The sequence below is a fragment of the Hydractinia symbiolongicarpus genome, chromosome 9 (genome assembly GCF_029227915.1).
Source record: "Hydractinia symbiolongicarpus strain clone_291-10 chromosome 9, HSymV2.1, whole genome shotgun sequence".
NCBI classification, from domain to species: Eukaryota; Metazoa; Cnidaria; class Hydrozoa; order Anthoathecata; family Hydractiniidae; genus Hydractinia; species Hydractinia symbiolongicarpus.
In genome coordinates this window covers 14,303,422-14,325,686 of record NC_079883.1, presented here as the reverse complement: position 1 = coordinate 14,325,686, position 22,265 = coordinate 14,303,422, and the positions used below count along the sequence as shown (strand labels likewise).

The 22,265-nt window shown below is 33.9% G+C and overlaps 2 protein-coding genes and 1 long non-coding RNA gene across 3 annotated transcripts; 1 reads left to right on the top strand and 2 right to left on the bottom strand.

The window, feature by feature from the left end:
- Window positions 1–181: 181 nt before the first annotated feature.
- LOC130657316 (metastasis-associated protein MTA3-like) lies at window positions 182–10,080 on the bottom strand. Its single transcript, XM_057460295.1, has 17 exons — window positions 9,820–10,080; window positions 7,383–7,450; window positions 7,214–7,307; window positions 6,948–7,077; window positions 6,605–6,786; window positions 4,857–4,959; window positions 4,335–4,434; window positions 3,855–3,972; window positions 3,644–3,714; window positions 3,011–3,251; window positions 2,786–2,908; window positions 2,522–2,658; window positions 2,073–2,286; window positions 1,638–1,937; window positions 1,153–1,254; window positions 696–1,038; window positions 182–464 (listed from the first exon to the last, which is right to left on the bottom strand). Exons 1-17 carry the CDS (start codon window positions 9,902–9,904, stop codon window positions 305–307), a joined length of 2,571 nt encoding a protein of 856 aa, XP_057316278.1. The 5' UTR covers window positions 9,905–10,080; the 3' UTR covers window positions 182–304.
- A 1,877-nt stretch (window positions 10,081–11,957) lies between these two features.
- Window positions 11,958–20,491, bottom strand: LOC130656669 (syntaxin-5-like). Its single transcript, XM_057459570.1, has 9 exons — window positions 19,981–20,491; window positions 17,595–17,674; window positions 15,613–15,668; window positions 15,294–15,364; window positions 14,553–14,594; window positions 14,166–14,240; window positions 13,898–13,954; window positions 13,227–13,543; window positions 11,958–12,990 (listed from the first exon to the last, which is right to left on the bottom strand). The coding sequence occupies exons 1-9, from the start codon at window positions 20,176–20,178 to the stop codon at window positions 12,831–12,833; spliced, it is 1,056 nt and encodes a 351-aa protein (XP_057315553.1). The 5' UTR covers window positions 20,179–20,491; the 3' UTR covers window positions 11,958–12,830.
- On the top strand, window positions 16,309–17,620 carry LOC130656670 (uncharacterized). The gene is made up of 2 exons (XR_008984977.1): window positions 16,309–16,515; window positions 17,366–17,620. It is a non-coding gene; the product is annotated as an uncharacterized LOC130656670 (long non-coding RNA).
- Window positions 20,492–22,265: the final 1,774 nt, after the last annotated feature.

Genomic DNA, 22,265 nt, shown 5'->3' with positions numbered 1-22,265 from the left:
AAAAGCCAAATAAAATCACACAAGTGAACTTCTTTGTGACGTTTTACCGTGAGCGTTTCATTTTGTTTTGTGTGAATAAAATTGCATTCTTGCTAATAGTATTTTTAAATAATTCTTCGCGGGTACGTAATCGCAAATTTGGCGAAAATAAGTACCATTAAGGTAAAAAAAAATACGAGTGTTTAGTCAATGATAAATAATATTTAATATCAAAATAAAAAATATGAAATCGTAGAATTCCAAATTATCCTGTTATTGCTGTTATCTAAACTGTCGGAAGTCAATTTTTGTCCTTTGTCCCTAGTCAATCATCATCTATCACTATTGGATCAGCACTTTTCACTTTCTGGTCTGTCTTTTTACACATAATAGCATCTCGTAATTCTTGGGAGCATTTGATTTGTACAAACGGCTTTCGAGCTATTTTTCGTTGAACACGCGTAGGCAGTGATCTCCTTGATTTCCTGCGTAGTAAAAAAAAAACATTGTGTAGAATTATATATGACGTCGGCTTACGAATTAAGTTAAGTTATTGCCCTTGATCAAACGTCAAGACACAACGAAGAAAAACACATTTCCTTCATTCTTTCAGGATATCGCTATTTAACCTAAAATATGTACTAACTACATAAGTTGTCCCTATATTTTATCCATGGTGCCAACAAATTGGAAAATACACTAGCAATTTTACTCACTTCGAATCCTTTGTGGCATTAAATAAAAATTCTTGAGGCGGATCAACATATTGCATATCAGCATCTCTTCTATTTTGCTGCACGATGCCTTTGTAGGACTGTTTTCTAGAGGTAGAGCCAGCAGGTGGCCTCGAGCTCTTGTGAGACATATGAGACATTCCGCCATTGGACATACTATCTTTATGGTGATAAGGTGCGTGGTGTGGTGGGTAAGGATGATGTGAGCTATGTGGTGGGATGTCGTGGTAATGCTGGTATTGGCGTTTGTGGGAATCCTGCTGTGGGATGTGTATTTGTGGTCCGTTAACACCATGATGGATTTGAACATGATGTTGTAAACTCACTAAAACGCAAGACAAATTTCAAAATAACCGACCCTGCTGCAAGCACTGATCTTACTTTCTTTCGTAACGAGGAGATACTGCCATATCGCAGCAACGGAACACAAAAGCCTTACTTTGATTATGAAGCAGTTTTCCACAATAACTGCATTCGTAACCTTTTCTGCCGAGTGGTGACGATGCCGGCATTGGAGCTTGTCTTTTGGAGGGTGGTAGCTCTAAAAAAAATATGACGTGTTACAACAAAGATGAAATACCAGAATACAAAAATAATCGAAGCAACGAAAGTTTAATAATACAGCAGGTTAAACAAAGCGCAAACAGGAAGCAACGGAACAGCACATGATGAACTGTATACTAAAAGTAAACCGCTCTCTATCGTCACAGTAAATTAATTTTCACGCTATTTAAATTCGCAAAAATGACAGGAGATATTAATGATTAACATTTTGTTTTCTAGCGTCTATTATACTAAAATTAGTCCCTAAAAAAATCCTGCCAAGGTATGTCTGATTATAGACCCACTAAAACAGCTGTGCGACCGAAAAGCAGTGCGACAACCCACATCTCTATGGATTTTACGGCACTTAAATATATTTACCATGCTGGTCGTGTTCTGCTGGCCGTTTATGACCACCAGGCATTATTGGGGTCGGACTTTTCAATGTCTTTGCTTTAATAATCGAAGTCGGTGCTTGTTGAAAGGGTGAACCAGTTCTTCTTCCACCTGGAGAATACCGTTGATCAGATGAGGGATCAGTTGAACCAGGACGAACGTTCAATTTGAGAGACTTTGGCATCTTTTTTACGGTGTCTACAATTTCTTCTAGTGGTTTCTTTTTGAATTTTCGAGTCTTCTCGAAAACCACCTTTGCTTGCTCTACACTGACACATTTTAATGCTGAAAAAGATTCAAAGGAGTTATGACTGTTGTTCAGGTGATTTCAAGCCGAATCGCTAGAAGTTCAAAGAGAATAAAATATACGTCATCACAATAACCACGCCTTAGAAAAACTTTCAGCTATCACCAACTTACATTCAGCCTTAATTTCAACACTATCGATGCAGTCTGTTGGAGTTCTTGCAAAATGCATGATGCGTAGTTTTTGTTGGCATAAATAACGAGTGACTTTCATCAATGGCGTGGATGTCATCATAAATGGCGTCTTCACCTTCATTTTGCTATCAAGAGGGAAAATGCCATGTGCTTTGGCTAGATGGCGTGTCAAATGAGCTTTTAGATTAAATGTCTAAGAAAAGAAGAGAGAAAAAAGAAGGTCAGTTGCACAAGTTTTATTTCGTTATATTTAGGCTAGTCACATTTAGACCATCCTTGGCGTGGCATGCACAGCATCTAAGATTTACCATTGAGACTCATTGCATTTTTTTTTTGACAAAATGTTAGATTTTTGATAAAATGTCATTAAGCCAGACCAAGAGCCGTACAATATTTTATAAAAACGCACGTATGATGTCAGTTTTTACCTTTCCGCAACCTGGTTCACTGCAGTCGTATCCTCTGTGAGTAGTCATATGGCTTGACAATCGTTCCGCACGGTTAAATTTCTTGTTGCATATTCGACATTTGTAACAGGCCTCTTTAGAATCATTTGTTGTCTCCGCTGAAAACAATTAGAAAATATATATTTGGGGCAAGCTTTTGCAACTAAATGGCACATAAATGGTCAATTTGACAATAAAAAATTGAGGATGAAGCACACTAGCTACGTAAGCTAATATAGTACTCACATGTTTTAGTTGACTTTTTTAGCCCTCCACATTTCTTCCAGTATACCCAGCAGTCTTTGCAAAGATAAAGTTTACATTGCGATGTAGCAGGACCCCAAGGATACCAAAGCACTGACTCTTTGCCTGTTGATAAATAAAGTTATTTTGAGAGTTGTCATGGGGTTTTAAAAGCTAGTAGCAATATCTCAAACAAAAAGAAAATTGTTTTTTAAAAATACAACATACTAAAGCAGCTTTCACACATGTAATTTGGTGTGACGAGAGTGCCTGTTGGTGTGACTTGATACTGCGAAGTTGCTTGAATAGCCAGTGTTAAGTTAATTGCAGTGTTACTGCTTGGAATGAAAATCTGAGTGACTTTGCTGTCGCCTTCTTGTGCTTTCAGGCGTTTCTGCTGTACGTATTTATCTGTAGTTTTCCACATGTAATAATATTCTATGATACTTGAAATCGTTTTCCAAGGAAGCTAAATTAAAAATTGTTGTGTGTATAATATTCTTTACAGTAACCATGCAAGACATAAAACAATGGAGTTGTTTTTTTTACAAAAACAACTCCATTGTTCATTACAACCTTAGTTGCTAAGGGCAAAATTTTAATTTCAGCCTTGAAGTTGCTAAGCATAAATTTTACAAGACTTAAGCTTTCCACTTGCTATTTTTGCATTTAAGCATTACTAATGTTTAGAAAAAAAATTTAATTTCTTTTTGAGAACTGCTGTGCAGGTGGGTTGGTTCTTAAATTATCCAGATTTGAGCCTTAATAAACTTTCCAAGCTTTTGGTCTGGCTAGTTCTTAATCTCAGTCTTTCCGGGTTATCTTTAAAAAATGTGTACCATCAATAAACCATGCACTTACATATTCTTGCTGTATCTCCAGAAATTCTTTCCCATGCTTTCTGACTCCTTCTTCGAACAGTGTAGTTTCACCTGAAAATTAAAAGCTGTTTTTAAATTTATATATCAAAAGATAAGACAGCTTAGATAATTTATTGGACGGCTTAGACTCTGTATTTACACTTAACACTTTATTGTCTTCACAGTATTACTTGTGAGAACTTGCAACAAACCTGATGACCAATCCTCCATTTCATCACGACATAAAATAGGTCCGCCATCAGGAATCAACATAGAGACTGCTTTCCCAAGATCATATTCACATTTATGAAGAATAGAAAGAGAATGGAACTAAACAAATATAATAAAGGCACATAACATATATAATCTTTTGTGATTTTAATGTTATCATTAAAACAGAAGCATCATTTTTCCCACTCCATTTTAATCATAATCATAACAAAAAAAACTTTAAAAAAAAGTTTTTAAGTGATTTTCAAAAAATATCTTTGTCCCTGGCACTAATCAACCATATGGAATTTACAGCAAAAAAAAAAACCTTCTAAGAAAACAAACTAAACGGGTATTAACAACATAGATGACAGTTTAATTTTAGGGAGTAAAGACTAACATAACAGAAGAAAAAACGTTCTAGAAATCACTTCAAAAATTATTAATGGGCAATACTTTTTTACAGCAAAATAACCAATTACCAAAGTTATATCTCTGGAAGCAGCTGCTGCACTTAGATGCAGGCTTGGTTCTTTAGAAGAACTCCCTGAATCAAGAGCTCGTGCAAACGTACCAACTGATCTAAAAAATAAGAAATAAACAGTGTTTAGGACATTGTAAACTTGAAAAACAATTGCTTCAATGATCACCAAGGCCATTATTGTATTTGAAAGTTCATATAAGATTAAACGTTGTGTTTAGGATTTCACCAGAGATAATGCTGCATTTTGCTAAGATAAAAAACTCTCTTGAAAAATTGAATTTTTCTTTCTTACAGGTAGAGGCTAAGTTTGGTTGTCAACGAGCGAGGCCAACAAACAAAAACCACCTATCAAGGCCAATACAACTTCTATGAACAGAAGACAAGGTTAAAACAAGGTAAGGAACACATTTTATATTCATGTTTTTGCCACATTAAGCATATCCATTTGACACTATAAAATGACAATGAATGAACTTTCAAACATATATATATCCTAAAAATCCATTAAAGATGTCTTTACCTAGCAATAACTAAAAATTGTTCCACTTGTTTTTCCTCTAACGGATTGGCAGGATCATACTGAAGTGTCTCCAATTCTGATGAGTTGCTTTTGTCTTCTGATGCTAAAAACAAAAAGAAGCAAAATTATTAAATAGGGATTAAAAAATTAACATATCCATTTTTTATATTTATTTCAAAGTTCAGACGGAGTTATGACTTTCCTGAAAATTTGAGGATATAAAACCTACTAGAAATGGAAATAATGGTACTTCAATATCTTGAATTTATTGGGGTTTTTTCCAGCCGCCATATTTAACGGTCGTGTTGATCTCTTATTCTCGTCTAATAAGCAGGTCGTCGCAAAATGTTCGTGTGAAACCGTAGGTAAACAAACGGCCTTATCTTTAAATGAGCACTGAGATGGAGTTCGATAAAATCGTCATTATGGTTGGCTCCATTCACGCTGTTCTTTTTGGCTTGTTTTTCTTTGTAAAACATGGCATCAAAAAGTGGAAAGAAATTTTGGTTCTGTTTAAAAAAGAGGCCGAGCGTAAAAACATCTGTATCACTTTCTCCACTTAGATTTAATTTTCTTCTATTCTATTCGCCATTGTTTTTGGAGACCAGACAAAACAAAACAGAAAGAAGAAATCACACCATTGCCCCGTGGCTATTAATTATGATAATTAATGCTTATCACGCTCTTTCTTTTTTTATTAGCTGACCGGGATTATTGCATATTATAGGCAAAAAACCCCAACGGGGGAGAATGCTCATTGTGATAGTTCAAGATAGTTGAAGCACTATGGAGATAATTAAATTTAGAGCATGAAAGGGAAAATTCTAAATATTTAGGTATTCTAATTATGTAGATTTGATACTGTCTCCATAAAGAAACGACTAACTGTTTGAACAAAGGAAAATAATCAAAAAGTAAGACAGCTAGCGAGGCGAAGCTGTCTTCAGAAACAACAACAAGAAGTGGTCAGTGTTGCAAAGAAGTCTGACTACAGTAAGTTAAAACGTTTCAAAAATAAAGAATAACACATAAACTTCGATTGATTTATCTGATTTATCATGTTCGGAACTTTGTTGATACATTTGTAAAAGCATTACGATGGAAACACAGCTACGGATATTATTTTTTCTGGAATGGCATGAATCCAGCAACCATGTGATGGATTTTGCCGTGCGTTTATTATCGCATGATTCGTGCAATGAAATGCAATGGCAGTTCTGTAGGCGAAGAGAAATTGGGGTGAGTTTGTTATTTCCATGAAACATTTGAACATGTTCTGGTTGTCAGTTTTCAATAAAATTTTCTGGGTAATGTTTTCTCATGTTTTCTCAATTTTTACAATAAAATAGGCACCTCAAAAAAAGTTGCCTACAGGGTGATTATGCGCCCTTTAATGTTTAAACTTTTCAATATTTAAGTCCTGTAAAGAAATCCGTTGTCATTACAGTAGTTTTACTTTTCATATACTCTTAGCTAAAATATGGAAAAAAAAAATTTTATCAAGAATCTATTTTACCTACACAAGCTATATTGTGTTAAATTTTATGTGCTATAAAGTTTTAATTTTTATTCAAAAGTTACTATTTAGTAACTAGAAAGGAATACGTAAAACATTGAAATTAAAAATAATTTTTTTTATTCAATTCTTCCTTTTTCTGTTTTTTTATTTAATTTTTTTGTATTCTCTGATTTCCTAGATTTGATGGCAACTTGCATGTCTGCTGCAAAACTGAAAATTCAGCACTTACGATCAATTGTGCTCTCCATCACCTCAGCTTGGTATTCATCACCTACTCCAATTTCACCACGGTCAGCTAACAAGGTCTTTTGCTGAGGGTCGTATACAAGAAGATAGTAAAACCAATCGTCATCACGGATGTAATCAACCAGATTTTCAACTTCAGAGTATAATGTCACAGAACATTTGCCCCTAAAAAAGAGAAGAATCCCAATCCCTGACTAACAGCATAAAGCTCTATTAATTTCTAGAGCAAGCAGAAACTATAATCTTTTAGAAGGAACACATCCATTGTAGAAACAGGCTTGCATTCTCCTCCTGGTTACTTTGTCTCTATAAGATGGAGATCAAACCTGATTGTATTTGCATTAATTATTTCCAACTGTCGTGATAAGAAAACTTCTCTGTGTTTTAACTGATGCGATTGTTCATCACTGAGGGAATCAGCACCAATATTTATTTCACCTTCTTCTTCTGCAGATGCTAAAATTTAGAAACGACAAGGTTACTACAAATGAAAAAGACAACTTAACGCAATCACAGAGTGAAACCGTGAACATACTAAATGAACTTTATCAAATAAAAATTGATTAAAACATAAAGACAAAAAAGTTTTTACATGCATGTTTATCAGCCTGGCTAACTAAAGCATTTGATAGGTCTCTTCTCCTGTAAAAACAGGATACTTTAGCTTCTACTTGACCATTTGATGTCTAAAATTACAATAGGATTGTGTTGAGTGATTGCATAAAGAACAATGGAGTGCAGATGCAAAAAATCTCACTCACTTTTGTTAACTCTTCGATCCTTCTGATTTGATATGGATGGCTGGGCTGTGTTTCAACAAAAACATAATCTACAAAAAATATAAATATATATAAAGGTAAATAATGGACTAATGAATAAAACAACTATTTAGGAAATAAATAAATGAATAAATGATGACTAAATAAATGATGCTTATTACATCATCAAAGTTGATGTCATAAGTCAGATGGAGATCTTTAAAGCTAAGTATATATCTTAAGGCTAAAATACATGATAAGTTTAAACGGACCATTTAGTTGTAAGAAAAAACTTAGAAGTTTTGTTGCAGGTTATATACCCGTCTACATGTTAAGATAAAATGTATAAGTTTTTTTAAAAAAGCTCTCTTTTGACAATTAATACCAAAGAAAAAACGTAAATTTTCCATTGTGATATTGTTATAGCAGCAGCAGGGTAAATATTGAAAGAAAAAAAGCGGTTATGATTAGAAATTGAGAAAACAATAGCTCATTAATCATTCTGTTAATTCAATAGAAAAAACTTAGGAAAAGTTGAACATGTTCAACTTTTAAAAAAACCTAAAAACCAAAAAATGTTGTACATCTTTGCTGTTTACACAGTAAGTTTTTTTTATCTTACATTTAAACGGTCCGTTTAAACTTACTGTGTACTTTAGCCTTTAGGAATAAAAAAGATAGATAAATAGATGTGCATATTTTACATGGCTAGCCTTACAAATATCGAGGGATATACTCTGTCTATTATTTCCAGGAGAGGCCATGGCTTTGATGGAGAGTCCTGGAGTATTTAATGCTATCTTTAAGCTACACAAACTCAATTAGGGTAAGCACTCTACTAGACAACTCCCTGCAACATCCAAAGGCCCACACAGTGCACCATCTCCCCAATTTTCCTCACATGGCTTTGGTTAACCCAGGGCTACGGTAATATTCAATTGCCCATATTAAATCACCGCCAGGAGAATCAAACCCTGGTCTCCTGCACAAAGTACAAGAGTGATTACCACTAAACTATGACGCCATGAAAAAAAAGATTTTTTAAAAAACACTAGACTCCATTGAAATGCTGTAATTTTTAATAAACAGCGGACAGTATAGTATAAAGTTTAGTATAAAGAAAACAACTGCAAATTTTGTCTTGGTTCGGCATTCTCATTCATTTAGTACTTTATTTTCAAGAAGTTGTTAGCCCACGAAGAAATCCATGAACTCGTAGGTCCTTAGATTTTCACTCTTCATACATATTTCCTACATTGCTACGTTAGTGACAGGCTTAGTGGATGTTTTTATTTTCTTTGAAGTTAAGTTGCCAAAAAAATGCATGTCTCAAATGCTAAACGTTAACAAAGCCAATACACTGTACTTATAACTTGGAACTGGGTGAAATACCTGATGTCATCTCCCGCGTGGCCATACTCTTGAACACTTATTTGGTGTAGGGGTGGGGGGATTACGCCCCTTTTATGCTCTTTTTGTTATGCTGCATGATTATGATATGTACTTATGAACTTTTATATTTATTTATTAGACAGATGCGTGCCAAATTTCAAGGTTCGATACTTCTCAAAACCTTAGATTACTTAAAACTACCCCTTATTTGGCTGTCAAAAACTTTTAGAAAATTAGTTGAATTTAGGCAAATATAAAGTGGAATTTTGGACAAATTTTAGGCTTCTGATGACGTCACGGAAAAACCAGTGAAATATACAAAATTTATTGCTGCTATTCTGTTTCTTTTGTGAAAGCCTATCAAAAGTTATACAGGGAAGGATCATATTATGTACACCACACAGAATAGAGTTACGGTTGAATCATTATTCAATTATGTATTGATGGGAGAATATATGGAAGAAAGGTTCAGGACAAAAGTTGGAAATAACAAATTCACGTCTCTAAATGAATATTTTTAACAAACTTTCCTCAACCCTCTCTTGGTAATGAATATGGCAGAACCGTTATACACAGAATTAGTGTACAGAATTATTATTATTTTTAGGAAATATTGAAATAAGAAAACATAGAGCAGATCAAAGTTTGTATATATATACATAATATGCTCCTATTATAAGAAAAAAATTTAAAAAATCACCCAGCTGGATAGGCTTTATTACATGTGGTTTCCAAAGTGTCTTGTGTAGGGCCCAGTTTATTTATTTTAATCAATTATGATTAAATTAACTCATGGTATAACATATATTCTATATATTATGCAGTTGTAACAACACTTTGTGAAATACTCAAATTTAATTTTGATGTATCACATATAGCTATATGGTTGGCAAGCTGCAGTCAGAACCCTTTTTAATAAATAGCTTACTTAAAAAAATATTGCAGAAAATGTTTTATTGATATGCTAGCTAAATACTTGCTACGCATGTAAATAAAAAAAGTCCTACATTGTATCTATAGTTAGAAAGAATTATAAATTCCGTCTTACCTCCAACACGATATATGTTTGATGCTGGCAGCATTTTTGACATTTGAGTTGTGTTTTCATATCCTGATTTTCCACTTCGCGACATAATGAATTCGAAGCACGTGTAGGGAGCTCCAAATTGTCAATTAAAGTTACTTTGTTTTTGTTTTGTACATGTTTTAAAAGGTTTTCAAGGCTTTGGTTACATTTCGGGTGCTCCAGTAAACACGTAACAACACAACAAAGAATGGGAAAATGTGTTGATCCTTGCTTCGATTTCACACAATCAGTGACGTCATATATCCCCCACGAAGGTGTTTTCTTGAATGAAAATTTAAGTGTTTATACTTTCCATTACCAATTTCTAGTCTCCAATAAAAAAAGATTAAGAATTTTTCGTATCACAGAAAAAAATTTCAGAGTAAACAACTAAAAACACCAAAATTTTGCCATAAAATAATTTTTTACAAGAAGAAAAAACAACATTTATTGCAACAGTAATGTGTTAACTACACACTTCGCTTACTTACTAGCTTCTGATAAAGCACGGTTGGTTGAGGAAACAACAGCTGCTTAGAAAAGGCAACTTAGAAGACCTTGTAAATTTACAAGAAGTCGATAATGAAAGTAAATACGGACATGTACTACACCCATGCTAAAACGAAAACTCGGTAATAACGACAAAAAATAAACGGCGGATATTTCGTGCAAATATATCGTGGCATAAACGCCTTTTCTTTGATAAGAACATGCTTTATAAGATTATCAGACTGGGATTTTAGGTAAAAACAATAGGTCTAATGTTTAGAACGATATAGGGAAATAACAATAACCAGACCAGCCTGTTTAGAATTTTGATATTCTTATAAAACCGCTTATACAAGAACAGAATTAAAAACTAGGAATATTGGCCGCGCGAGGTATTTTTTTTTTTTTCACATATTCAACCCCGATTCTTACTTTGTTTTTATATTTAGTGGACCTCTCCATTCTCGACCCCAGAGCTCTTCTTGGTAAACTTTCGAGGTTTTAATCCAAAAAGCTCTGGGGACGAGAATAAGACCTCTCGAGATTTTGTTTAAGATTCTTGATGCAAAATAGCCCACATAGAGGATTTAGCCTGCATGCCCCTTATGGGACTTTGAAAACCGTGTCTCAGCGCCTGTGGAAATAATTGACTGAAAAAACGAAAATTTACCAACCAAAAATCTAAATTTCAAGTTTAAAATATAGCAACTACAACCACTTCTACTATTGTTCTTATTTTTCTACCGACACAGCCTTTATGTTCTTGCCAAGTCATCAATCACATATCAGTTGCTTAAAGATTGTAAAATAAGTAAAGTTGCTTTGCCGTCTAACTATTGCGTCACAGAATTTATTTTTTCGCGCGCTCTATTTTTCACAAAATTTAACTTGACTTTTTCCATATTGTTCTTACACCTCGATCAATTATTACATCTTTCACAGTACATTATAAATTTTACAAAGTAAAACCCAAGTGCAAGTTCTGCACAATCTTTATTGAGTGTTATGGAAGAAAAAGTGAGGATATCAGTGAAATTTCACCCCCCTTATCCTATTTCCTTTTTTGTATATATGGAAGTGTACCCTTGAACAGAGTAAAAATATATTTGGAACACGTGCTGAGCCATTTTGTTTTTGGAATATAAAAACATTCTACCGCTATGTGCAAATTTGATCAAGTTTAGACACCAATTTTAAAGGAACGACATGAAGAAGAAAAACGTCAATTTTTTTACTAACCACGGCTATGTTACGTATTGAGATAAAAAATACACACCCTGTATATTTTATAGAATTTGTAACATAAAAATCATCCACCTACTCTATGATCTATAATATTTTGTATGTTTTCATTTTGTTGAAGGAATACAAGAAGTCGATTTTTGCAGTAACACGTAAGCGAATGTTTCGTGCAGTAAGCCATCTGCACGAAAAAAAGACCAGAAGTTAATTCACATGTAATTCATGTTTTAAAGACTAGACATTTTTTACAACTTTGACAATATCGCAATTTTTTATCATCAATAGATCGTGTACGCTTTAAATTCTATCTAAGTTTCATCGCATTAAAATAATAAATATACTAAAGTATCACCGAAATTCGAGAATTACATAGAAGAAAAGAAGAAAAATAACGTAAAAATGGTTTCCTTCTGAATTTAAAGACGAGAAAAACAATAGATCTACAACCAAAATGAAATACAAACAGCCACAGATATATAAATTAAGATCGTCCAACAGAACAAGCTAGGCGGAGTTCCATTAAAGCGTTCTTAGCTGCAGCTCCCAGTGTTTAATACCTGAGCATGCGCATTAAATTTTATTCTGTCTGCGAGACCTGTATTTTGGCAGCTTTGGAATTTAAGGGTGAACTTCGAAGCGCTTACCAGTGGGGCAACGTTTTGTAGAATCTATATCAAAACGCTATCTTTAATGCAATAAAAATTAAGCATATCGAGCGCCGAGATTTAAATGCTGAGAGCTGCAGTAATAAATGCTCTAAATGTAGAGCAGTCTTTTGAAATCAAAACATCCATTATTTGGAACTGACCCAAACAATCAATACATGTAAAAAAATAAAATTTCTTTCCACAGCGCATCATTAAGACGTCAACAAAAAATATTTGCAATAGACGCGTCTCTACTGAAAAATTGTCAAAAAAAGTAAACGGAAAATGAGAGAGTTACGGTTTCATAAATTTTAAGCATTCTCTTTCACGACTACTTCATTGTTAGAAATTTTCGTTTAAAAAAATTTCGCGATTTGGAATAACCGCGAAATTTTGGCGTGTACACTTTCTAGGAACTAAGACTATCCCGGTTTGTAAAAAAAACCCTGATATTTCGGTTATTTTACGCCAAAAAAACCGCAAAAACTTCTGACAATGAAACAATAAATAAATATAGCAGGTACGACCGCGTGTGCACTGGCTAATCTTCGAACATTCGAAATTTTCTTTTTTAAAATCATAGGGAGGCCACTTGTGCCGAAAATAATAACCAATTCAAACCATAAATACAACAAATACTATAAAGAAAATGATGAGTACGAAAAATATTTTGATGATCAACCAACGATTTGAGGAGATTGATTGAAAATATTTCAATAGTTCAGAATGGGCAGCTTCGACGTTCATTTCTGTGTCTTCAACATTGGTGTCGATTCTAAAGGAGGGAGAACAGTAGCTGCGTTTAGATTTACACGTGTAATGAAAATACTCGGTTGAGAGTTTGCACCAGGGGCTTCAGATAAAACAAAGTCGACAATGACGTGCCAATAAAACTTTTCCAGTCGTCAGTAGTGTTATCCGATTACACAAGCAGTATATTCAGAAACAAAACGGGGAGCATGATTAACCATTGAGGGAGTTTCAAGAGTTGCAACATTAAATAACACAAACCTTTTAATTTGCTCCTCTTGTTCACTAACCAGGTGAGCGAGTTGTTGAAAAATACCGCCAAGCTCGACGATGGTTTGTTCAATGCTCTCCATTGCGGAGGCGCGACTTTTCACGTATTCGTCGTCTTGTTCGTACACTTGCATGGTTTGATTGTTCTGGCTGTTTAGTAACGGTTCCATGTCGAGAGAAACAGCTTCGTTGCCTTGAGCAGAATGCTTATGAAGTAGAGAATTTGTAGCCACGCCGGTGGAGGGTAACGTTTCCGCTATAGCGCCCTGTGAAAACTGTTCCCGACGATTTTTCTGGTGTTTCATGTTCTAGAAATTTATGAGAAACTAGCGTTATAATTCTATAAATCTATGATATCTCCTGTACTCCCACTAGAGCTATTTTTTTAAATAGCTGCAATTGTAAACATTGACAAGGAATTCAAAACAATAAAATTGTGACCACACGTCTGGCATCAGAGATAGAATTGTGTTAATGTAAATTAGGAAACACTGGAGAACATACTGCATAAAGAGAATCGCTTTGTCCAAGTACTGCTAGGATTGTTACAAACAACTTTCATTTCGTACACTTTGTTTAGACAAGAGATTCACGACGCTGACGGATAGGGGCGGGAGAGCGGGTGGGTGTTGGCTACAATATTATAAAAGTACTTCACTTACTTCTGTTCGGACTTCTAAGACGTGCTTAAAATCCTTCGACATGTGCGCCAGTTTACTCTAAAAAAATATCTCTGTCAACAGTTCCGTCTTAAGATAAGACTCTGAGTAAGTAATCTGAGCATTGGATGTTAGGGATGTCTTTTCTAACAACTAGCTCAGAATGCTCTCACTAAAAATCAGTCACACACTACTAAAAATGGCAGTGAAAAGCTAAAACAAGTGCATTTTTTGTGATGTCTAAAGAGCACACAAATTAATTTCCACTCACCTGAAGAGACATGACGATGGTATGTGAGTGCGTCTGTACATTTTTACTGGATGATGAATCGTTGCGGTTGACGAACTGTGAAAACATAGATATGTGTTTTAGCCATACTATTTTGGTCACAATAATTTTATTTACATTTTGGTCTCATGATGCTTAACACATAAATTTCCATAAAAAGGGAAATCCTTGGATCAAATAAGTCACCACGAAATTACATGACAAAATCTAGTTATGTTCATTCCACTGCAAAATAAAGGCTATATACAAGATGACCCAAACAAGTTGGTACAACTTCACATTTAATATTTTTTGACACTGATGAGGTTAGCTATAAAAAAATATTTTTTGATGCATTCAGTTTGTCCCTTGTTGGTGTAAAAAATTTACCTGTTGGAGATTTGCGATCTGTTGGTTTAAGTTATTGATGTCCTAAAATGTAACAGTTTGTGTTTAAAATGTCTCGTCTTAAAACAGAAACCTATTCTTTTTGCACAAAATGTACTCTGCTAAATACAACAAGCATCAAGAGCATGCCTTTAACGTGAGTTCGTGAAAGACTTGGGTCACAGGAGCTTTTTGTGGGAGAAAAAAAGGTAGGTAGTTAATAAAAAACCCGATGGGTTTTATTAGTGTGGGTGTTAAAATTCATTAGCATAACAAATGTATTATAGGTTGAATTCAATAGAATCTTTCTAATTCAATTAAAAAATGACAACCATAACATTCATCATTCTAAGTAGAATTTACACACATTTTTTCAACTATCCCCAAAATACATGTCAAGTGTTACGGTCCAACTGAACTGTTTAGCAAATCACAACAGACATGGCTCCACTGATTTAAACATGCAGAAATCAAACCCAGCATGTGTAGACAGCTGAAGTTTTATTCCTCACAAAGGTTTAGAAAAATAACCCACATCTTCAACTTCACACCTTCCTTATGTTACAAAATCTGTCATGATGCTGATTTTGATGTGTTCCAATTTTTGCATGTAAAAAGTCATAAAATTAAAACCATACTTATTTAATCTACGAAAAAAATTCGTTCCATGGGAAATAACAGGAAAATCAACAAAACCAATACACTCCTCCGTAAATGGCAAGTGCAATAATAATCACAATTTACCTGTTTTATTATATATGTTAGTTCTTGAATTTCCACTGGTTTGTCATTGAAGAGTGATTTCCTTTTGGCAACTAAGATCAATAAATAAAACCATCATCATTACTTAAACAAGAATTTGAGATGTTAATTAACTGGATATTCAGTTAAAATGGCGTTTCTATATCTGATGGGTATACATTTTTTTCTTTAGTGAATTTAAGAAAAAAAATTGGGCATAGTTAAAGCTTCAACTAAGTTTCAATCTGCCGTGTAGAAAATATAATCAGCCATGTTATTCTAACCCAAGATTTTTACCTAACAAACTAGCAAACCTACTTACGTATTGCTAACTTTTCAAGTTTATTAAATGTATTGTTAATATCCTTCCCAATTTGTCTGAAAAAAATATGAATAAAATTGATATAGCAGTTATATATAATTTGTGTCAGAAAAACATTTCTTATTTTAAAAAAAACATAGAGCCAATCTGATTTTCAAGACCCATTTTTTAATTGGTTCAACATAAAGGACCAAGTATTAAACTAGCATCTTTTTTTCAGTCTTTGCTCCTTGTCTTTAATCCCCTAAAAGAGTTGTAATAATTGTAGTAAAAAACAAAAGTAATTTTTAATTTTTGTAAGAAATAATTTTTCTAAAATAAACAGGTTCTAATATCTTGTGAGATTAAAATTTTGGAAAAAAAAAGAGTTTGATGGCATTACTTCTCAAATCATACTGTTTATCAATGGCTGAAATTGTAATTCACATTTTTATTATAGATTTGGGTAAATAAGAAGAAAAAAAATGGTGTGAATCTTTTCTCAAAGCAAAACACAATTTTTATTATGACTATGCAAAATAAATTTGCAGCTTAAACAATAATAAAACTAGTTCACTTTAAAATTAGCTGTACATAAATGGGTCATGTTTATGTATTCTTACATAATGTAAGTTCACAGTTAAGAGTTCATCGTGATGCATGCAGGTTATTGCTATATCAAATTCCAGGAAATTAACGAAGCACGAAATTAGCAATCACAAAATTATAGGACTGACAATAACAACTAACAAAAAAGAATTTAATTAATGTGATTTAGCTTAATCAACTTACAAAAAGAAAAAACAACACAAATAGAAAAATATGTTTATCTTTATTTTTTCTTCAACACATCAGCTGCCTGCAAGGGTGAACCATATCCAGATGATATTATTTTTTGTGTCAATCAAACAGAAAGAGAATGAAGTATGCGTAAGCCTATGCATGAGCTTTGTATTACAATTGATAAAAAAAATTTAAACTTTAATTACAGGTTTCAAATCAGCAAGGAACTTTTTTTATGTGTTGGATATTTACGTTGCATTTCAATAAGGTTAAAATTTGTGTTAATTTGGTGCCTCACTAATAAGTTGTTATTTTTTATTTTTCGTTTTTAGCATATTAATTCGCTTTTTAACAACTACTAATTTATACTTAATTACCACTATCACCACTATTCTCTTGTAGTATATTTCACAATACAAATTCGTTATTTTAGGCTATCAAAAACAAAAAAAATTGATCCTAGCTCAAATAACCATATACTTTTAGCTATACATTATTATTTAGCATTTTTGTAGTCATGCATGCATTAGAAGATTAATACACTATTACATATGTTCAGCCAAAGCCATAAGTTATCTCTATTTTCTTGCATAAACATGATTTGATTTAAAAAAAATCTTAAGACAAACAACTTAACACATTAGGGGTGAGTTTACACCTAATAGATCTTGATCACACGCTACGTGCATGATATACAAAGAGGATTTTGTTTCAATAATGTCTTACTTTCTCAATAAAATAATGGCTATTTTGGTTCTATATTGTTCTAGACAATATAATAGATTGATCATCATATACTAATCTGTCTGTGACAGACAGATTATATTCTTTTTTTTAAAACAGTAGCGCTGCTCAAATTGCAAATCTTATGAGAAGATTACATCACTAAAAACTTTTAAACATAAATTACTACAATGGGCCTATACAGCGTTTTTTACAGTGTTTGACAACAGTAAAACAAATTTCTAAGTGGCTTTTTCTATTTATGCAGGACATTAACAACTTGATTGAAACATCAGGGGACGATCAAGACCAATTTTGGTATCTGTATGCTGATTTGGTAGATACAGGATTGGAATTTGGCTTCTTCCTTTCTTTGTGATAGTTTCAGTTGGATTTTAAATATAGAAATATAATTTCTAGATAATACATACTCTTCAAGTTTCACCTAATTATTTGATTGCTGTATGTAGCATTTACTAAACACTAAAATTACACACCTTGAAAATAAAGTAAACTGACTTGGCTGTTTTCGTATTCCATTTCTGTTTCCATATTTTGCAGGATGATATCCATTTTGCTAAATGACAAACATTTTGCAATGATTTTTGACTTGAACATATGTAGATACAGATAGATAGCTGTGCATATTTTTCATGGCTAGCCTCACAAATATCGAGGGATATACGCTGTCTATTATTTCCAGGAGGGGCCATGTCTTAGATGGTGAGTCCTAGAGTTTAATGATTTAATGATCATTTTGAGCCACGCGGACCCAATTAGGGCCCGCGCTCTACTAGACAACTCCCGGCAACATCCAACGGCCCACACAGTGTACCATCTCCCCAAATTCCCTCACATGGCTTGGGTTAACCCGGGTTATGGTAACATTCACCCGCCCATGTTGAATCACCGTCAAGAGGAATCGAACCCTGGTCTCTTGCACAGAGTACGAGAGCTATAACCACTAATCTACGGCACCACATGTAGCAAATAACCTGGCGTTTTAGCATGCACTTTTCTTTTCTTTTCAAAGAACAGCAAAAAGTCCCCAACTGTGTCTGTGTAGCTCAAAATGAGCATCAAATACCCTAGGACTCCCAATCTAAGCCATGACCCCCTAAAAGGCAGGTTATATTCCGATAGCCATGTAAAAATATGCTCGTCACATCTTCTGCAGTGTGTTAGCTAGGCATGTAAAAATATCTACGGCGCCACAAACCCTAATTGAAAATACTAGTTTTTTTCCCAATGTAGCAATGTTTGTTATTGAATTATAAACTCCTTGCATGTTGTCTTGCTAATGTATTTGTTTCTTGAAACACATCTAACAAGGTCAGCCTAACAACCAAATGGTGAATTTCTAGCTAACGTATGTTCATAATACTAAATTTACTAACACACTAACAATTCTTTGCAAATTTTACATATTACCATGGTTGTTTTCCCCAGTCACCAAGAAATACTGCTTTAGTAAAATACTTTTACAATCAAGAAATCAATCAAAAAGTCACTGTAATTAACCAAACTTAATTCTTAAAGCTTTCGAAAAGCCCTGATGATAACAGATGTAGAAGGTGGTGTACCATAACACTGGTAAATCATTATTAACGACATGTATATATATCATTTAGGTTTAAACTATAAACTAGGGATCCATCCATTGGGTAATCAAAGTCAATTCCTAATTCTTCCTAATCAGAGATTTTTCCTTAGTTTTATATCCAGAACAGGCATCCACTTTGGTCAACATGCAAGCCATGGCTCACTTAGCCTTTATTTCAAGTTCATTTTGCAGAGCAAGAAACTATAGGTTAGGCTTCAACAAAGAACCATGCAATCAATCCCTTTTGCTCTTATTTTCAAAGGAGGATGTTGAGGCAAATGCAAAAGCAAACACATTTGTTGGCTCTGCATTTGGTAAAGAATGAGTGTTCCTGTGTGCAAGTTTTACTATTTATTCGGCATAATTAGCACTCATATTGTTTATAAGGCAAAAATCGTTTTTACTTATTTTCCAACCCTCTTTTCAATATAGACTGTAGCCTAAAAGTTTTTCATCTTCTTCATGTCTGACTACTTTTCTATGTTTTCTTTATGTACTCTACCGCATATGGCTAATTTGGCTAACTATATTGTTTAGTTATAAAGCATTATGGTTAATTCAGCTAATTATTTGGCACAATGTGAGATCATGTGGTGCAAGCAAAGTTACTAATCAGACAGTATCAGTTCCAACAGTTAGTATCTTTCTTGCAGGAATTTCTTTTAATGTGTTTCTATTAAAGCGGAACATTTCATGGAACTTTGCAGTCAGGGAAAACTTTGTATATGAGGAATCTCTCAAATGAAGCATTATCCCTCAAACAAATCAATTCTTCTTTATTGCCATTTCTTGCTAAATTTCAGAAAATCATCTGTTAAAACCTTTGTTTACCAGGTTCATCATAATTTAACTCTGACTCGCTATGCGTATGCACAATATGAAAAACGTTAAAAATCCCTCATAGGGGGGACATATACTTAATTTGTTGGATCCTGCATTTACAAGGTTTTCAAATGAATTCGATATTGAAGAAAGGTGTGGAAATATCAGTAAAAAGGACCTCTACCTTGTAATGAGCTGTATGAGCAGCATATTATACTGTACATATTGTATCGTGCATATACTGTATCAGTTAATTGTCCTATTGCATGTTGTATGTACATATGTAACATTTAATTGTCCTATTGCAGTTTGATTTCTGTTCTCTCTGACAGGCTTATAGCTAGCTACACACATTGAAACTGCAAAAAAACAAATGTTATAGCTAGCTATATATATATATAGCTATAGCTAGCAATATAATCACTAGAAAATCTAATCATTAAGATAAAAAAATCAACCTGTCCTGACTGCAATGATTTAACAGCAGATAAAAATTCTCCAGTTCTGTCACGACATGTCATTTCAACTGAGTCCAATATATTATTTTCAATAAATGTGTTATTCCCACTATTGTGAATTGCGTATCCGTAGCCTGTCTCAAAATTTTCAGGCTCTTCTTTACTTCCTGATTTTGTACGCCTTCGTCTAGTGCTCATTGGATTGCAAAGCAGTACTTATATAAACTATTCAGCATAAAAATATCAACTAAGCTGAGGAGTCGATTGAGAGTGTTGATGTAAAATCTTTAGCTAGCGGCTGCCTGATTTTGAATGAGAAAGTTTCAGTACGTTGTTTTAATTGATGTGGCGTTAAGTCTTGATGATATGTAAAGTTATTAACAGGGAATTAGAACTTCTTTATAAGTGGTGTCATTCAGTCTTTCGTTTTCTGACAAACTTCGTTTATAATTTTTGAGGTCGAAGAGATCGATGACGTTGTTTTGGTTTATGTAAAATTACTTAATTCAAGATGGCGGCACGAAAAAGCAACAAAAGCAACCCACGCAAAAAAAGAGGGTAGAAACCACCATTATCCTGGTTTCTTTGTTTGTTTTTTTTCAGGATGTCGAGAGAAACCTTTTATTTCAGGCCATAGCAACCAGGGCCATCAGCATCTACAATCACAAACCAACAATAAGATTTTACAACACAAAATTTACATTGTTTTCACTTGATCTAAAGTCTCAACCTCGATCCCAGCAGGTCACGTAGCATTTTGTAATTTTGGCCCGGGATCGACTTTGTAAACTCTGTAGTTTTTTATCCTCCTAGGGACTAACCATGGTATCCCCGAGGGAAGACACTAAGGCTTGTTTCAGGAAATTTTGTCACCAGTTCAATTTATTAACACGCCCATATTAAAAGATATTTTTAAAAAAACACCCCACCACTGCCCTTATCAAAACCCCCTAATTATCCAGACTAAGGAGAACTTTCGGGGTATATCTTGGAAATACCTCCTCCTTCCATAAGAGAACTAAGTTAGAATTTTGGATTTCAGTTGATTCTTAAAAGCTTCTTTCGAGTTGTCATTAGACCACGGAAATAATTCGATCCTGCGCGGTTTTCTTTTTTTTTCAACCTGTAATTGTTTATATTTTGTTTACATTTTGAGCATTTATTTATTTGACAGTGCATTATATATATAAACATACATGTCTTTTTATATACAATTTTTTTGAGTTCAGCTTGGATATTTAACTTCAAAGGAGGTTTTTTGACGCGTATTTTATCCCTTTAAATTCTTTTCAGCAAGATACCTGTCAATCTATCAATTTACTTCTTCAACTCAATTTTATTTTTGCTTTAAAGGCTTTTTTTACTTCAAGAAACAAAAACACAACTCCTAATTTTATTCCATAGCCGAGTCACAGCGTTTTCTTGACCACAAGTGTGGTATTTACAAGCTGGACAATTCATATCAAGCTGCTCGGTTAACGTAATGTTTTTTAGCTTAACCATAACTAGGGAGGGGTACAGGGTAATATGGGCACGCCTAATGGATTTCAGGCTTTGGAGTAGATTTTTTTCCGCGTTTTCTGCCAAAATTGGCAAAACCTTTCCAAGGTGGAAACTCTCTAACACGGTCCCCTAACTGTCCGATTTCAGGAGGCTCTACTGTCACTATACTGTCAGCCTCAAGTGAAGAAACACACTGTGTTTAAAAAAGTCTGCGAAAATTTTTTGCTTCGAGCGATGTGCATGTTTTTTGATGTTGTAGTTGTTGTTTTTTAGAAAAAAAAAAGAGAATGTTAATAAAATTTTAGTCTTCCCATTGTCCTTTTTCGCGTTCTTATTTTTTAGTCATTTCCAGCCTCGTTTTAATAAAATTATATTATTAAAAATAATTGTAACCAGCCCATCACAATCACAAATTAGTCAACATTTACAAATTTACAATTTCTTTTTTTTTTCAATCACGGTCTTATCGTCTCCCATATTTTTTTGTCGACGATGACGGAAAGAACCGGCCTGTTATAACGGCTCGAGACAAGAGACTCTGGGGACAAGAATGACTAGGGAAGGGTGTTCTAACTTTGAAAAAGCGCTCCTATATGACTTTCTTAAAAAAAGGGCTAGATCTCAATGGTACGGAGTCTAAATGTCAAAATCGCCAACCTCGTCCCCATGGCTTTTTGTCTCTCACCAGTGTTGTACTTATTAACCTTACCTTCAGGTATGAAAAGGGACAACGGACTCTGATATCGAGTTTGAAAACGATCCTGAGTTGAAAATACTTCCTT

Excerpts from the sequence above, each read along its gene's own strand:
- LOC130657316 (XM_057460295.1), bottom strand. The coding sequence starts at position 9,904 with ATGTCGCGAAGTGGAAAATCAGGATATGAAAACACAACTCAAATGTCA. Across the intron at positions 7,078-7,213 it reads CCAGGCTGATAAACATGCAT|CATCTGCAGAAGAAGAAGGT; the intron begins GTAAAAACTTTT and ends TCTAAATTTTAG. Across the intron at positions 6,787-6,947 it reads ATTAATGCAAATACAATCAG|GGGCAAATGTTCTGTGACAT; the intron begins GTTTGATCTCCA and ends TCTCTTTTTTAG.
- LOC130656669 (XM_057459570.1), bottom strand. The coding sequence starts at position 20,178 with ATGAGCACTAGACGAAGGCGTACAAAATCAGGAAGTAAAGAAGAGCCT. Across the intron at positions 14,595-15,293 it reads TAACATATATAATAAAACAG|GACATCAATAACTTAAACCA; the intron begins GTAAATTGTGAT and ends GTTACATTTTAG. Across the intron at positions 13,544-13,897 it reads TCTTAGAAGTCCGAACAGAA|AACATGAAACACCAGAAAAA; the intron begins GTAAGTGAAGTA and ends ATAAATTTCTAG.